Source organism: Oreochromis niloticus, linkage group LG3, assembly GCF_001858045.2.
Source record: "Oreochromis niloticus isolate F11D_XX linkage group LG3, O_niloticus_UMD_NMBU, whole genome shotgun sequence".
Classification (NCBI taxonomy): Eukaryota; Metazoa; Chordata; class Actinopteri; order Cichliformes; family Cichlidae; genus Oreochromis; species Oreochromis niloticus.
In genome coordinates, this window is record NC_031967.2 from 42779054 (window position 1) to 42796781 (window position 17728).

The 17728-nt window shown below is 43.3% G+C and overlaps 2 protein-coding genes across 2 annotated transcripts in view; both read left to right on the top strand.

The window, feature by feature from the left end:
* LOC100695786 (zinc finger protein 239) overlaps positions 1-17728 on the top strand; it is a 630955-nt gene that overhangs the window by 538519 nt on the left and 74708 nt on the right. The window lies entirely within an intron of this gene.
* LOC109203663 (E3 ubiquitin/ISG15 ligase TRIM25-like) lies at positions 2440-4696 on the top strand. Its single transcript, XM_019363378.2, has one exon. It carries the CDS (start codon positions 2547-2549, stop codon positions 4218-4220), a length of 1674 nt encoding a protein of 557 aa, XP_019218923.1. The 5' UTR covers positions 2440-2546; the 3' UTR covers positions 4221-4696.

Sequence of the window (17728 nt, forward strand, 5' to 3'; positions counted from 1 at the left end):
TTGCCCGTTTAGCCACCTCTTTACCCTTCTTTTTCGCATTTCCTTTTGTTCCTAATTTAAATATTCCCTTGGCTTCTTTTTCCAATTCCTCCTGTTCTTCTTTACTTCTTCTTTACATTTTCTGCAATTGTCATAATGATTTTACTTAATGATACTCTTTTTCTCTTGGCACTTCTTTTACTTCCCTTTTTGCCTCTTCACCCTCTGTTTTAGGCACTTTTCCCCATGCTGTCATACAAACTGCCTCTCTGCCTCTCTGCCATTTGTTTAGTGACTGTCTTCCACCCAGAGCCACTATCTCCACTTCCTCTCTTGCCTTCACGGCCCACCACCTTCTCCTCTCCTAGAATGTGACATGGTGCCTGTCACATTCTACTCCACACACACACAAACACACACACACATCTGCGGAGATCTACTATGCCAATCTAACCCGTCTCTTTTTCTCAACGCAGCTGCTATTAAACAACACAAAATAATTAACTCGCCTGTGGGATGGGTCACAACATATGGGCCTCTTAAAGTCCTTTTAATCTAAACAGTCAAAGCGAGTTTTACACTTTATGGCCGGCAGACATCAACCTGCAGTGGTTAACAAAAGTCTCTTGCTCTGTGCTATTCTAGTACTAACACATTATTGCAGAGCTCGTGCCTCACTCTACACACACCCAAACACACGGTTTTAGACGCAAATTTCAACTTTAATCCCAGTTAACTAACCCAACATTCACACATAGTGTAGAGGCACTGCAGCTCACCAATCTCAGCACGGAACCTGGCCAGCGAAAGAACTTGGGCCCACTGTCATGAAGACTGTGGCGAGGATCACTAACCACAACTTTAGCTATTTGGGGGTCCTCAATTTCCCAGGTTGCCACCCTAGTATCCAATCCCACAGGTCTCACCTCGCATCCAAGGTCGAGTGGGAGCGACCATGCCCTGGTATAATTACTGTTACACCTTCAGTCTTTAGCCGCAACATCCAATTTTGTTTACTCAGCTTAGATACTTATTACACACCCAGTTTCGTTGCTCTAATGCACTGGGATGGATCACACACCACCTCTTTGTCTACTGCAGCAAATTGACACTGAGTATCCAATCAACTTAGCAAACAGACAATTTAGATTAGCTCAAATATGCACGCTTTGATTTAAACAGGCGGGGCTTACCTTTATTTTAAAATGACCCGGGTCGCTGTTCGCCTCACTGTTCGAGCTCAGATCACCCAATCTGTCCTCTTTAGTCTCCTATTGGAATCCCGGGCGAGCCCCCAATTTTTAAATATCAACACTTCACCGAGTTCTTTTGATTCCTCATAGGCATCTGATGGAAGACAACACACTGCTCAGTAGACCATTTTATACATTTATTACTTCTGGAAGGGAGATGAGTCCTGCATTACACTCTGCCGCAACTTCAGGCAATTTCATTTTAACACATATCATAGATTTGCATTAAATGTGGTTTATGAAACAGTTCATTACTGGTTTGTAGATTTCCCTTGATTAGCATATTGTCTGACCTGCTGTCTATTATTATAATGAGACTGTTTTGAATGAGTCATAGTGCATAAATAAAACCACTACGACACAGTCCAGGTAACCCTAAACTCTTTACTTCCCTCACACTTTCCCTTCTTTCCCCATCAACACAGCTGTTACCACTTCTCATTGGTCCTGCAGTTACCTGGAATACTGCACTTTCAGCTCTTTCCCTCATCAGATACTCGCTACTTATACAGGTCAGCTTCACTGTTTGATTCTGATAGCTGAGCTGACACAGGCTCTGTGATCTGCTGTATTATGTTAGAAATACTGTGACTCCCAGAAAAAGCTGTTCAGCTTTTGTTCTGGACAATTTTGGGAGTACTTTTAAAGAAGAAGTCAGAGTTTCTTTTTATTATTCCTGTCAAACATTTATCACATGTTTGTGGAGCTGAATGTGTTTGAAATAGCTTTAATTTGTTTACTGCCTCATATACCAACTACTACACCTGCTGCACGCTCTCACCTTTGATGGTATTTGAGGGAGAGAAACAATTCAAATGAGCATAAACTTAAATGCAACAGAAGCAACATGTCAGTGGCTGCCTTATCTGTATGTTTAGGATCATTATCCTCCTGCATTGACTAAAACTGAAAGACTGTTTGCTAACTTCAGTGACAACTCTGACATTTCTAAAGTGAGGTTTATTTATATAGAGGAAAGGGTTAAGGAGCTTAAAAGGTGAGGTTAGCACTAAATAAAAAAAGGTTAAAGACACAGTATCGCTCTCAAACTGCTCCTCTTCCTGGAGTGAAGCACAGCCTGATAACCCTCCCTCTTCTTCCTGCTCTTAAACACAGCACCTCCTCTCTGTCCACATGTTTCCTCGTTCCTTCACCTTCAGATCTGAATTTTGAAGATAGGTGTAATCAACATGTGGTGACATGTAAGAGCTGACAGGCTCCATTCACTGCAGAAACGTTGTTGAGATCAGAGCTCAGACTGGTTTCAGTGATAAGGAAGAGAAACTTAGACAGTCACTGACACTGAGAGGAGAAATGGCGCAGAAAGGAGTTCAGTTGGACCGAGAAACCATCTCTTGTTCCATCTGTTTGGATCTACTGAAGCATCCAGTGACTACAGCCTGTGGACACAGCTACTGCAGGAACTGTATTAAAGCACACTTTGATGAAGAGGACAGGAAGGGAATCCACAGTTGCCCTCAGTGCAGGAAGACTTTCACACCGAGGCCTGTCCTGGAGAAAAACATCATGTTAGCAGATTTAGTGGAGCAGCTGAAGAAGACTGGACTCCAAGCTGCTCCAGCTGATCACTGCTATGCTGGACCTGAAGATGTGGCCTGTGATGTCTGCACTGGGAGGAAGCTGAAAGCTATCAAGTCCTGTTTATTCTGTTTGGCCTCTTACTGTGAGAAACACCTCCAACCTCACTATGATGCAGCTCCATTAAAGAAACACAAGCTGGTGGTGCCCTCCAAGAAGCTCCAGGAGAACACCTGCTCTCGTCATGAGGAGGTGATGAAGATTTTCTGTCGTACTGATCAGCAGAGTATCTGTTATCTCTGCTTAATGGATGAACATAAAGGCCATGAAACAGTCCCAGCTGCAGCAGAAAGGACTGAGAAGCAGAAGGAGCTCGAGGTGAGACGACTAAACATCCAGCAGAGAATCCAGGAGCGAGAGAAAGATGTGAAGCTGCTTCAACAGGAGGTGGAGGCCATCAATGGCTCTGCTGATAAAGCAGTGGAGGACAGTGAGAAGATGTTCACTGAGCTGATCCGTCTCATCCAGAAAAGAAGCTCTGATGTGAAGCAGCAGGTCAGATCCCAGCAGGAAACTGAAGTGAGTCGAGTCAAAGAGCTTCGGGAGAAGCTGGAGCAGGAGATCGCTGACCTGAAAAGGAAAGACGGCGAGCTGGAGCAGCTCTCACACACAGAGGATCACAACCAGTTTCTACACAACTACCCCTCACTGTCAGCACTCAGTGAGTCTACAAACTCATCCAGCATCAATATTCGTCCTCTGAGGTACTTTGAGAATGTGACAGCAGCTGTGTCAGAGACCAGAGATAAACTACGGGACATTCTGAGAGAGGAATGGAAAAAAATCTCACTGACAGTCACTGCAGAGGATGTTTTACTGTCACCACCAGAGCCAAAGACCAGAGCTGGATTCTTAAAATATTCACGTGAAATCACACTGGATCCAAACACAGCAAACACACATCTGTTATTATCTGAGGGGAACACAAAAGTAACATTAATAAAACAACAACAGTCTTATTCTGATCATCCAGACAGATTTACTGAATGTTTACAGGTCCTGAGTAGAGAGAGTCTGAATGGACGTTGTTACTGGGAGGTGGAGTGGAGAGGGGGAGGAGTTTATGTAGCAGTCACATACAAGAATATCAGCAGAGCAGGGTTGGGCAATGAATGTTTTTTTGGATACAATGACAAATCTTGGGCATTACGTTGTTACAGAAAAAGTTATAAATTTTGGCACAACAGTGTCAAAACTGTCCTCTCAGGTCCTCGGTCCTCCAGAGTAGGAGTGTACCTGGATCACAGAACAGGTATTCTGTCTTTCTACAGCGTCTCTGAAACCATGACTCTCCTCCACAGAGTCCAGACCACATTCACTCAACCGCTCTATGCTGGACTTTGGCTTTTAGATTATGGAGCCACTGCAGAGATGATTAAATTCAATTAGAGAGAGAAGATAGTTTTATCTTGACCCCTGACCATTATTGTGTAGTTTGTAAATCAGGCTTTAGATTTTAGAAGCTGAGAAGTTCAGTGGTCCATTGATGTGTGAAAATAATATTGCACTGATTCAACATTTACTTACATTTATATACCTTACCTCAATATAAATCTGAGTTTGTTCTTTTGGCTGATAATTATGTGAGTAAATGATACTACTCTTCATATTCAGCATGTTTGAAATCTTTTATCAGTTTGGTTAGTGGTTTTATTCTGTAGTTGCTGTAGTGGGTTGTCAAATGCAACAATATATTGGCGCTGCAATGATTCATCAGCTAGTCAATGATTAGAGAATTGATTGTTTTAATATTATTTTAGTCACATTTAAAGCTGGTTCCAGTTTCTGAAATGTGAAGATTGTTGATTTTCTTGATCATATATGACAGTAAAATTAGTGTCTTTGAGGTTTGAACTTTTAAAGTGTAAAAAAAAGAAAAAAGAAGGAATCCTTGAGTTTTGGATATTATATTATTATTATTCTGTCTACAGTGATGACATGTATTGTTATTTTTGCTGATTAAAAGTTTGATCACACTGATATATACATTATATTATAAAAACTAAATGATACAGGCCTTTATATTGTGGAGGAAAGACTTGATTTATTGCCCTGAGCTGTGTCTGGCAGGCAGAGCATCCCCACACTCCACAAATCTGATGGTTCTGATTTGGAGAAAATTAGCAGAGGGAGACACCTAGTGGACAAAGACAGACATGACAAGTAGAAAGACTAAAGTGCAGAGGATCCACAAACAGTACTTGTTGGAATACTTGTTGGAACTAATTGTCATGCTTCAGAAAAGGCCATCAAGAGGACAAAAAACAATGTGAGCTCAATAGATAATTTGGAAACTTTCTGGAGGAAACCTGGTTTTGTTAGGAGAGACAGCATCCATCCCACTTTCGATGGATCAGTTGTCATTTCTAGAAATCTGGACAAATTCATTAAACCTCCCAAAATGTGACTACCCAGAGTTGGGACCAGGAAGCAGAGTTGCATTCTTATATGCCTCCAGGTCATCATAGTCTAAGGAGCTTGGAAAGAAAAAGCGTCTTAACTTCTCTAAATTTCTTGAAGTTGTTTCACTGAAAAAAGCCTCTTGGATGAGCGGTCAAGCTCCCTCTTCACCACAACAGACTAGTACAGCGTCCACATCACTGCAGCTGTCTGTCGATCTCCCGCTCCCTTCTCCCATATCCCGTGAAAAAGACCCGAGATACTTGAACTCCTCCACTCAGGAACTCATCCTTTACCTGGAGTGAGCACGCTACCCTTTTCCGGCTGAGGACCATGGCCTCAGATTTGGAGGTGCTGATTCTCTTTCCCATTGCTTCACACTTGGCTGTGAACCATTCCAGTGCGAGCTGGAGGCCATCTCCTGATGAAGCCAACAGAACCCCACCATCTGCAAAAAGCAGAGAATAGCCTTCCGCCACTTGGCTACACCTAGAAATTCTGTCCATAAAAATTATGAACAGAATCTGTGACAAAGGGTAGCCCTGGCGAAGTCTCTTATCCACTGGAAACATGTCCAACTTATTGCCGGCTATGCGGACCAAGCACTTGAAATGGTTGCATAAGGATTGACTGGCCCATACCAATGGACCAGACACCCTATTCTCCCAAAGCACCTCTTATAGGACACGGCGACAGAGACAGTCAGATGCCTTCTCCAGATCCACAGAACTCATATAGACTGGTTGGGCAAACTTCTATGCACCCCCAAGTATTCTTGAGAGGGTATAGAGCTGGTCCAATGTTCCATGACCAGCCATAGACTTTCCCAGGGAGGTTGAGGAGTATGATCCCCCTATAGTTTGAACATATCCTCTGGTACCCCTTCTTAAAAATGGGAACCACCACTCTGGTCTGCCAATCCAAGGTACCACCCCTGATCTCGACGCAACACTGGAGAGGCGTATCAACCAAGACAGGCCTACAACATCCAGAGCCCACAGGAACTCAGGGCAAACCTCATCCACTCCAGGGGCCCTGCCTCAAAGGAGTTGTTTAACTGCCTCAGTGACATCACCCCCGGTATTAAACAAGTTCTCCCTCTCATCCCCAGACTCTGCTTCCTCCACGGAAGACTGGGATTAAGGGGGTCCTTGAAATATTCCTTCCACTGCCCAACAATGTTCTTGTCAAGAATCACTGTGATTCTTGACAAGGAACGGAATAAAAAAAAGGAGCACAAAGAGTCCAAAAACAAAACGTGCACAAAAAACACTGGCGCACAGGGAGCAGTTCATCAATGATTCAGGGGGCTGACCCGGAGGCAGGCAACACAGGAGTCCAAAACAGTTCAGTTCGGGAGGCCAACCATGTGAAAAGCAGCGGCGGCGACGCAGGCGAAGGAGATCCGGAGGCCGGCGGCGCAGAAGGCAGCGGCGGCGACGCAGGCGAAGGAGATCAGGAGGCCAGCCATGTGGAAGGCAGAGGCGGACACTGAGCAGGTCGGAGGTCGCCCATGACGGCGATGACACCCAACCAGTGGCCTGGAAAGCGGCCGGTGATGTTGAGGCGCTGGACATACCTTGGACAGCAGCGTAGTAACCGCAGGACCAGGTGAGGCAGGCGACGGAGTGGAAGCCAGAGGCGGAGGTGCTGCAGGCGATGGCGTGGAAGCCAGAGGCGGAGGCACTGCAAGCACAGAGGCGGAGTCACTGTAGGCGATGGTGTGGAAGCCGCAGGTGGTGGTGCTGCAGGCTGGATAGATCCCTTGGACCCTCCAGCGGAGACGGAGGGCTGAAGCAGTCCCTTGGACCCTCCAGCGGAGACAGGTTGCTGAATGGGCCCCTCAGACACGAGAAAGTGCTGGACAGGCTCTCCAGAACCCCCAGCAGACATGAGGATGTGCTGGATGGGCTCTCCAGGACCCCCAGCGAACACAAGGACGTGCTGGAAGGGCTCTCTGGAACCCCCAGCGGATGAGGCAGATGGCAGCGTGGGAGCTGCAGAGTGCTGGATGGGCTCACCCAAGCTTCCAGCAGGAATCGATGCAGGGCCAGAATGTATTCGGACCCCTGGCTGAATGTATAGCTGACCAGGTGGGCGAGTATGTAGCTGACCAGGAGACTAAAATGCAACAGGGGACTGACCGGGAGACTGACCAGCTACAGGGGACTGACCAGCTACAGGGGACTGACCAGGAGACTGAACTGCTGCAGGGGACTGAACAGGAAGGTGAGCTATGTACTGAATAGGCAAATGAGCGATGGACTGAACAGGTAATTGAGCTATGGATATGATATATACCAGTTTTAAAATTGCGCTTTTTCCTGAATAGTTTCGTCACATTTCAATCAATCAATCTTTATTTATAAAGCACTTTTCATACAAAAAAAAAACTGTAGCACAAAGTGCTTTACATGGTTAAAAGCAGCCCACCCCACCCTCCCACTCACTCTCCCACACTGTCATTAACAGAAACGATCATGAATACACACATTTCCCCCCCCCCCACGCCACACACACTTAAAGAATGATATTAAGCTGGGTACACATTAGCCAAGTGAGGAAACACTATCACCTGCACCGGGAGCCAGTCACAGACCGCAGCCTCCAGGCTGGGCACGCAGCAGGAGGGAGGCAAAGAAGCCCCCCAGCCAGGCTGAGAAGACCCACAGAGCCCCAGCAGCCACAGTTGATCACAGCCCCGGTGCAGAGAGCCCCCTCCGAGGAAACACTGGAGATATAACCTAATAAGAATATAAACAGGATAGAGAGATAAAATAAATAAGAGTGGGATACAATATAAATATAAGTATAAACAGAGTAAGAAGATAAAAAATGAATAAGAATAAAATCAATAAATATTAGGTAAAAACTAAATTAATAATATAAATAGAATAACAGGTTAGAATAAATAAGCATAAAATAAATAAACGTTAGTTAAAAGCTAAATTAAAAAGGTGGGTCTTGAGCCTGTTCTTAAAAACATGTACGTTCTCTGCGGCCCTGAGCTCCTCCGGCAGGCTGTTCCACAGACGAGGACCATAACACTGAAAAGCTGCCTCTCCGTGAGTATGTGTCCTGACTTTAGGGACAATCAAAAGGCCAGTACCAGAGGACCTCAAGGTCCGCGAGGGTTCATATGGTAAAAGCAGATCTGAAACATAAGAAGGCCCAAGACCATTAAGACATTTAAAAACCAATAAAAGAACTTTAAAATCGATCCTGAAACACACGGGGAGCCAATGCAGTGATTCTAAAACCGGTGTAATGTGGGCCGCCCTCTGGTCTTCGTCAGCACACGAGCTGCAGAGTTTAACGTCTGAGGACAGCACTACCAAGCACTCTCTGCTTATGACCAAAAAAAACAAACAAAAAAACCCCCCTGCCCTTTCGTCTTGGTGGAAAAATGCACTATGCCGACCAATCAAAAATGATATGGCAACATTACATTTGGATGTTTAGGAAGAGGGGGAAGTTTGATGGCGAGAGAGAGAGAGAGAAAGAGAGGGAGACAGAGAGAGAGAGAGAGAGGGAGGGAGTTTTGAGATGTGAGAGATTTGTGACATTTAGCGTGTTTGGAGTGTGTAGTTAATGTGTTGTCTTGTGTAGTTAGTGTGTAGTGGATAGTTTTGTGTTGTGTGTCAGAATAATGAGGCGATTGCTGTCTCCAGGTAGAGAACAGGAGTGATACACCTGCTGCTGTCAGACCTGCAGGTATCAGGCTTGTGATGTTCTCCTTTATGGTGGACAGAAATATTTGGAGTGGCACAAATAATTTGTGTGGCATCTTATTGAATGCATAACACCTGATTGTTCTGTAAATAGTTTGAAATGGTTATTTAAAAAGGGGGGTAAAAGGTAAATGGCTGCAAATAGTTTTGTTGTTTGCAAAACTTGTGCATATGATTTTAAAATTGACAATTTATATTTGCATTTAAAGTTATGAAATATGATTCATTGAACATGTCTGTGGTTGTTACAGTAAAAAAATATAACTTTTTCTACCCGGATTTTATGTTTTTTGACTGATTTTAGATCAATTGTGGTAATACGGTATGTCAAAATTCAGACACATTAGGTTGTGCTGAAAAGAATGATAGTTACTTTTCAAGTAATTAATTACTTTTAGAATATTGTAACTCAGTAACTAACTCAGTTACTTTTTTGAAGAAGTAACTAGTAACTGTAATTAATTACTTTTTCAAAGTAACTTGCCCAATACTGCTGAGCTGCGGGAAACACTAGAGACTGAGCTAGCAGGGACAATGGAGACTGAGTTAGCGGGGACACTGGAGACTTAGCAAGCGGGGACACTGAAGACTGGGCTAGCGGGGACACAAGAGACTGAGGCAGTGGCAGAGAAGATGACTGAGCTTGAGGCTGGGCACCTAACTGAGCTTGTGGCTGGGGAGCTAACTGAGCTTCAGGCTGGGCAGCTGACTCAAAAAACACGGCCCCGGAATAAACAGTCCCTAAGTCAAGAAACTCTTGGTTATTGTGTATTTCACTCACCACAGCCAGCAACACAGACGTCTCGGGGTCCAGCTGTGGCAATGGGCGTCGGCGGCGTGATTGCCGCTTCCCTTTTGATGACGGCTCCAATGGGCCAGGCAGCTCCACGCCCGGCAGTCGGGCAGGTGAGCAGTAGCAGCTGGGGGATGAAGGTGGAGCTCGTTTAGGATAAGATCCTGTTAGAGTGGGTGGAGCGCACGTAGTAGCCAAGGAAGACCGGAAATTAACCGCTATAGCTTTGTTTCCACAGCGCGATGAAACTCTCTCCCCTCATGTTCAAGCCACAGTTGAAGGAGTTTCTCCACGGAGTAAATAATGTCCTGGCGAAGATCTTCTGACGGGTTGAGTGCCGCTGGGTCCATGTCTGGTCGCGTCGTTCTGTCAAGAATCGCTGTGTGGCAGGCAGGAGTTGGACTCATGCAGGCTCTCAGACACGAGGGATGAACACAAAATCACAGCTTTATTGCTGGTGTTGTGGGACACAAGTAACAATACAAAACTAAACTGGGAAAATATAAACTAAACTTTACAGAGAGGCACACAAGGGAACACACAGCTTGAGGGGCGACATTACATGGAACAGAGGGAGATTCCAACATAAATACACAGAAGGTAATGAGTGAGGTGGGAACACACGGGGAGCACAGCTGAGGACAATTACGCATAACAAGACAGGGAGGATACGGAACTGAAAATACTAACCCAAGATGCGGACCTTAAACGTAACACAGGAAGAACACAGAGACACAGACAGGAGGGGAGAGAGCACGTAGAGAGCACAGACATCTGGGGCTGGGGAAACATGGGATAAAACACGAGGGGAAACAAGGCACAGGAGCTCAGAACTATATGAACACAAATACACAGAGGGAGACATAGGAGCAATTACACAAGGAAATCTGACAATCAATAGCTAAACATAACAACCTTGGGACTAAAACAGTAAACTAACAAGGTAGACTCAAACCATAATACAAAATAACAAAACACAAAAACTGAAACCGCTGGGTCGTGAAAGTTCTCAGTTGGTGTCAGCAGGTAAGGCAGTGCTTTCTACTCTTGAGTCACCTGATGGTTTGCTAAAATCTCTTCGAGGCAGTCCAAAGGTCTTTTTCCATGTCTGCTCCCAACTCCTCCCACACCTGGGTTTTTGCTTCAGCCACTGCCTGCGGTTTGCTTGGCCTGCTGGTACCCATCAGCTACTTCCGAAGGCCCACAGGCTAACCAAGCCCGATAGGACTCCTCCTTTAGCCTGGTGGCTCCCTTCACCTCTGGTGTCCACCATTTAGTTCAGGGGGTCACCACCACGACAGGCACCAACCACCAACCAAGGACTACTCTAGGGAAAAAAATGTCCTTTTCTACTCCATACAGTTTGTACCAATTTGTCTAAACTTCCGTTTGGCTTGTTCGGAGACCCTGCCACCTTCCAACATCTCATTGACCAGGTACTATCACCCACACACTGTATATGGTGCCATCTATTTGGATGACATCATCATCCACAGTGACACCTGGGCAGAGCATTTGCAGCGGGTGGCTGATGGTCCTGGAATCCCTGAGGCAGACAGGCTCACAGCCAATCCAAAGAAGTTTGTGAAGTTTGTGGCTGAACGGAGGGAGGTACAGTATTTGGGGTACCACTTGGGAGGCAGACAGGTGCGTCCAAAGATGGATAAAACACCAGCCACCTCATCTTGTTCACACCCCAAGACCAAAAAAAGTGGTGAGGCAGTTCTTGGGGCTGGCTGGTTACTACAGCTGGTTTGTGCCCAGGTTTGTGGACTTGACATCCCCTTGACTGACCTCATCTGAAATCGTGCCCCAGATCTGGCTTGTGTAGGTGCAGAAGGCTCTCTGTGGGGAACCCACTGCTCTATACGCCTAACTTTTCCCTCGCTTTTGTTCTGCAGTCCGATTCCTCAAACAGAGGGTTGGGGGTCATTTTGTCCTAGCAGTTTGGTACACTGCTTATCGTGTACATAAGCAGGAAAATGTCAGAGCAGGAGGCTAATACAGAAAGAGTACGAAAGAGAGTTAGAAAACAAAGCTGAGACTTGTGAGACTTCATCAGAGGTGTAAGCATCAAAGTAGATCACAGTAGCCTTGGTATCAAAGTAACTGAGGATAAAACACAGAAAAACATGAAAGACATTTTCCTGTCCTGGCTTTTTATAGAAGATAAACCCATTAAAAATATTCTCCAGTAGATCAAAAACTCAAGTAAACCTTTAACGAATATATGAACATTACCTGATATTTCTGTAGTACAGTGGTCCTTCGTTTATCATGGGAGTTACCCTCTAAAAATAACCCGCGATATGTGAAATATGCAAAGTAGCCAACTTAATTTTTTACAATTATTATAGATGTTTTAAGGCTGTAAAACCCCTCACTACACACTTTATACAGGTTTCTCAGACAGGCACGAACTTTTTCACACTTTTCTTTCTTGTTTTAACACCCTAAATGTTCAAACCTTCGGAGAAAAATAAGTCCAGTATTATAGAATGAAACCAAAGATCAAACCTTGTTTTTACGTCCAGAACATGGGAATAGAGCAGCTGCGAGAGAATTCAACATTAATGAATCAATGGTATGGAAGAAGAGGAAGCAAAAAGATTGAGTTGAGTAAAGTTTGACTTATCTGACTGTTTTGTTTAATGCGCCTCATAATGTGGTGTGCCTTATGATCCAAAAAATACGGTAACTTCCACCTTCCCTTAGCATGTCCAGAAGTCCAACTTTTTGTGCAATGGTTAGCATCTTCCTCTGCTTTTTGGGTGCTACCACAGGTGCCTTTGACGGTGCAAAATGTTTCATTGACATTGTTGTGTTTGTTGGAGAGAAAACTTACAAACATACAGTACAGCACTTCAGAGTCACACTGCTAGTGATCGAAGATTTATGTAAATTTGACAAGCTGAACACATTCTGTACTGTACAGGAGACACGGAACGGAGGAGAGTGATTGACAATGCTCTATAGCCAATCAGGACGCAGAACACAATGCGCTGTAAAAAAAAATGCATGCAAAAAAAATGTGCGAAACAGCAAGGCCGCGAAAAGTGACCTGCGTTATAGTGAGGGGCCACTGTAAAGCAGAGCAAAGTTACCAAGGTTTTATTAGAGACATAGCGAAGTGTTTTGCAGTTTGGTATAATTTGCAAAAGTTTACATTTCTTCAGTACTAAACAGCAGAAATTAGTCTTGTTGGAGGTCATTTTTGAAAATGGTAGACTGGTGTGAATAATGTAGAAAAAAGAGATTTTTTATGTAAACTGGTCTTGAAGTACACTGAGAGAGAGCTGTGCAGAAAGTGCGATTTTATCGTGGTGAAGTAAATCAGCAAAAGTAAGAGGGAATTAATGAGTGTTTTTCAAATGGTTTTCAAAACGTTTAGTTTTCATCTTCTTTTGCTCCTGGTTCAGTGAATTTTGTTCAGAGAGTGACGAAACCTGCAAAAACCTGCTTCCAAATCCATGAGATGTCAGCTTTCAGCAACCGACGGCTGTACGTACCATCGGGTGAACGATCCATGCTTTGTTTACATCTTTGTAAACATGATGTTTTTGGAAAAATACATTTATATTTAAAAATTGATTTCAGGATTTAATGAACTGATATCCCATTATCGAAACTAGAATAGCTTTGAATCGGAAAAATCTATTTTTTAAACCCTTTTATAGCACATTTAACAACAACAATGTCGATCAAAGTGCTTCACAAATTAGGAGCGAATAATTTACAAACAGCAAGACGGCAACACAAGTCAAACATAGAAACCAGCCAAATGATAGTCAACTAACTTAAGTCAAAGCCACAGTAAAAAGATGAGTCTTTAAGCGAGATTTAAAATGTGTTTTATATATTTTTTTACTATCAGAATAGAGCACTGAAAACACATCATGAGATGTTCACTTGAATCTCAGCAACTTTAGTGCTCAGACAATCAAAAGATATCAAGTAGAAACTGAGTGTGAAGCAGCAAAGTGCATTATTTTTGAAGTAATTGAACTTTAAGCTCAAAATGTTCTTCATGTTGATGCTGAAGGCTGCTCATTTCTAGCAGAAGAATTCGATATTGGCCAGCAGCTGTAAATGTTTTTCAGTAGATGTCTTCAGCACATTTGTAGACATGAAAACTGTTGCACCCAGTTTGTGAAGTCAAGGCTTTTTGAGGATCGTGGAGAGGAGGACCTGTCACTTTGGAAGGGTAAGATGGGTGTGGACTAAAGCTGCCTCAAGTGGAAATGCAAGTGTACATATTTTATTTGACATTTTACTAACTGTTTACTTGAACATTTACAGGCTGGTAAAATACATGGAGACATGTTCCAAAGAAGCATCCGGAATACACATTCTGCCAGTACCAGTGTGATACAATGACAGGTGTAGAGCATTTTATCTGCTCAGCATGTACGCCTGACATGCTTGGACTGTGTGCTGACAGCAACTGAAAACTGTACAGACTTCAGCAATCAAAACATTATATTCTCTTCTGGTTCTTGGAGGACACATCTCTCCTGCTTAGCTTCTATGTCTTTCAGACTTCAGTCAATGCACAGAGACCTGCCATCTTCAGAGGTTTTCTGGTGACTCTGCGGTGGTTGGATGCATCAGCAGGGGTGATGAGTCAGAGTACCGGGCTGTGGTCGACTCCTTTGTCACGTGGTGTAAGCAGAATCATCTGCCGCTCAATGTGGCAAAGACCAAGCAATTGATTGATTGTGGATTTTAGGAAGAACAGGAAGCCCTTGACACCTGTTTCAATCCAGGGGGTCAATGTGGACATTGTGGAGGACTATAAATACCTTGGAGTACACATAGACAATAAACTGTACAGGGTTAAAAACACTAATGCACTTTACAGGAAGGGCCAGAGTTGTTTCTATTTTCTGAGGTGGCTGAGGTCCTTCAACATCTGTCGGACAATGCTTAGGATTTTCTACGAGTCTGTTGTAGCCAGTGCTATCCTCTATGCTGTTGTATACTGGGGCAGCAGGTTGAGGGTTGCTGATGCCAACAGACTCAATGAACTGATCCACAAGGCCAGTAATGTTATGGGTATGGAGCAGGACTCTCTTAAGCTTGCCTCCACCAATGTGAATGTGAGAGTGAATGAATTGTGGAATTGTAAAGCGCTTTGAGGGTCTTGAAAAGCGCTATACAAATCCAATCCATTATTATTATTATTATTATTAAGAGGGTGTCGGAGAGGCGAATGTTATCCAAGATAAAGACAATGCACCCACGTGCTGGCTAGCCACAGAAGCACGTTCAGTAAGAGACTGAGATTACCAAAAAGCACCACTGAATGACACAGGAAATTATTCCTGCCTGTGGCCATCTCTGCTCTGGATAACAGTTTTTGTCATGTAATTGGATTGCACTTTGTCAGGCCTCTACCTAAGACCTGACCAACTTAGCTCTTAGGGTCACTGAGGCAGGCAAACCGCCTGACCATGTTAATGTGGCAATCCCTCAGGGGAAAAACTGAAAAATAAAACAACCATAATTGAAATAAAATCGTCCTCATCAGATTATAACAACTAAAAACATGCCCTGTTTTTATTGGATGGCCTGTATCCAATATTAACAAAACTAAAAAGGGAAGGCCAAGTTCATTCACCAAATCTTGAAAAATAAAACTGAAAAATAGAATAAAAAATAAAATGAAGAATAAAATAAAATATCCATCCAAATGTTTAAAACCAACAACATAAAATCTATCTTAATTGAATGGCCTAATTCTCAAATAAATTTGCAAAATAAGGTAAGAATAAAATAAGGCTTCTCAATATAGTCAATATTTACAAAATTAAAAAGGGTTGGCATAGTAATAAAAAAAAACCCAAACATTTCGCCAAGTTATTAGTTACAATTCTCAAACTAATTTGTAGAACAGGACACTTGAACTTTTTCCTTTTTTTGTCTTATTTTAAGCTTGTTTGTTTGCGTCCTCCTTTTCCCCAGATTTGAAGGATGGGTTGGGTGTATCCTTCGTGGCCCACCATATCCCAGAATTCATAGCGCGGCCCAGCCAATTCCAGTTTCCAACAATGGTGGCAGCTACTTAGTTTTAATATTACTCTTATTACTCTTTCTGGGTCACAAAATAAACTTTTAAGATATTTTCAGGCAAGACTGTAGCTGTGTAAACTTCAAATATCTGCTTGGTTTATCAACACATCGCATATTTGCAAAAGTGCTCCGACGTTTTTGGAGACGGCTGTTACCCACCAGCTCGATAGCTAGCCGGGGGTTCAATGGTCACTTGAGCTGATGAGAACAGCGAACTCCGGCACATCGTTTTCAGACACCCGCTGTCTTTCGCTGCTCAGGTTAAACATGATATATAAGTTACTCAGATAACTTAAAAATGTCATTGTTTTGCTTTGTTCCTGAGTACATTTGGCTGAGATTAAAGTTATTAGATTAGATTAGATTAGATTAGATTAGATTAGATTAAATAAAACTTTATTAAGCCCTCGGATGGGTTCCTCCGGAGTTTTCACACAGATGAATAAACGTCAAACAGAAAACTGATTAAACAGAAGTGTGAGATGGTTGAGAATTTACGGCAGTGTCCTGTTAGATAGCAAGGAGCAGACGGCTGAATTTATTAAACTCCACCGAGACAGCGGTGACACAAATCTGAAGGCTAGACCGTCCCATTTCACAACCTTGCACTTCCGGCCTTCTCGGTCTTCAAAGGACCCGGCCCACGTAGACCGCGAAGGCCGGGTCCTCTGAAGGATGCAGCCTAGGTTTTGGGACACAGCTTACAACAAATGTTTCCTGCTTTCCCATCCAAAAACTCTCACAGATTCATCCATATCCAAGTTATTTGTTATGGACTTCTCATGGGCCAAGATCATCAAATTCCTCTTTCTTTTATGTAACAAAAGTAAATAAGCTTTACTACAATCGCTGTGATTACATCAGTGTATGAAACGAGGAAACTGCTGAGTGCAGAGTTAAAGGTAGGCGGGGCTTTGTTGGGTCTGACAGACACAAGTCCTCCAGTTGGCTCTGTGCAGCAGACAGGCTAACAGAAGGAAACACGTCTCTACCATACTGAAACGGTGAGAAGAACAATGGATTAGTCCCCCACTGACTGTACAAATATAGTTGTATTTTTTAGTTGTTAATTATCTCAGGAATCACTATGATTTTGACGACAGAGATTTGCTGCTTCATTTTGCTCTGCCCTGCCCACTGAGAAACCTGACACCAGCTAATTTGCATGACTGTTTAGCTGGGGGGAGGGGGAGTGCTGTGTGAGCCTACACACAAAAAGAGCACGGAGGGAAAGAGCGAACGAGAGGGAAACCTATCATGTTATTTGTGCATTTTCCAGCGGATTTTTCAGCTACTGTAGTAAATCATGCCCATTGTCAATTTTCTATTATCTATTATTTTCTTTCTCAACTTCTAAAAGTTTGATTTAAGGGGACATTGCCCCCTCTTGCCCCAGTGTATAACCGGCCCTGAATAGCTACATCCTTTTTGCACACACTCTTTTCTTACTTGGTAATGTTGCTGTCTATTTTCTTGATGTTTATTTATAGTCAGATCTGTCAACCTTGGATATTTATCATTTGGTGATTTGTATATATTGTGCTATTCCTTATATCTTAACATATTGTATTGTTAAATAGTCTAGTCTGTTATTCTTATGTAATTTTACTGTACTGGAGCAACCCACATAATGTAACCCACATAATTTCCCTAGGGATTAATAAAGTATGCTGATTCTGATTCTATTTCTGATTAGTCTAGTCTCGCCTAACTTTAACCCTCAGAGCCCCCCACAGTCTAGTTTTTGTTCTCTAAACCTGAAGAGGATTATGGATTTGATCAACTGGTCCCTAAGAACCTTAGGTGTGTCCACAGCTGGACGAACTATGAAGGGAGGAGGACCCTTCTCACCTTTTTATCCACATTAAAGATGATCAAACTTTCTGTTCCTCACTGTGGGT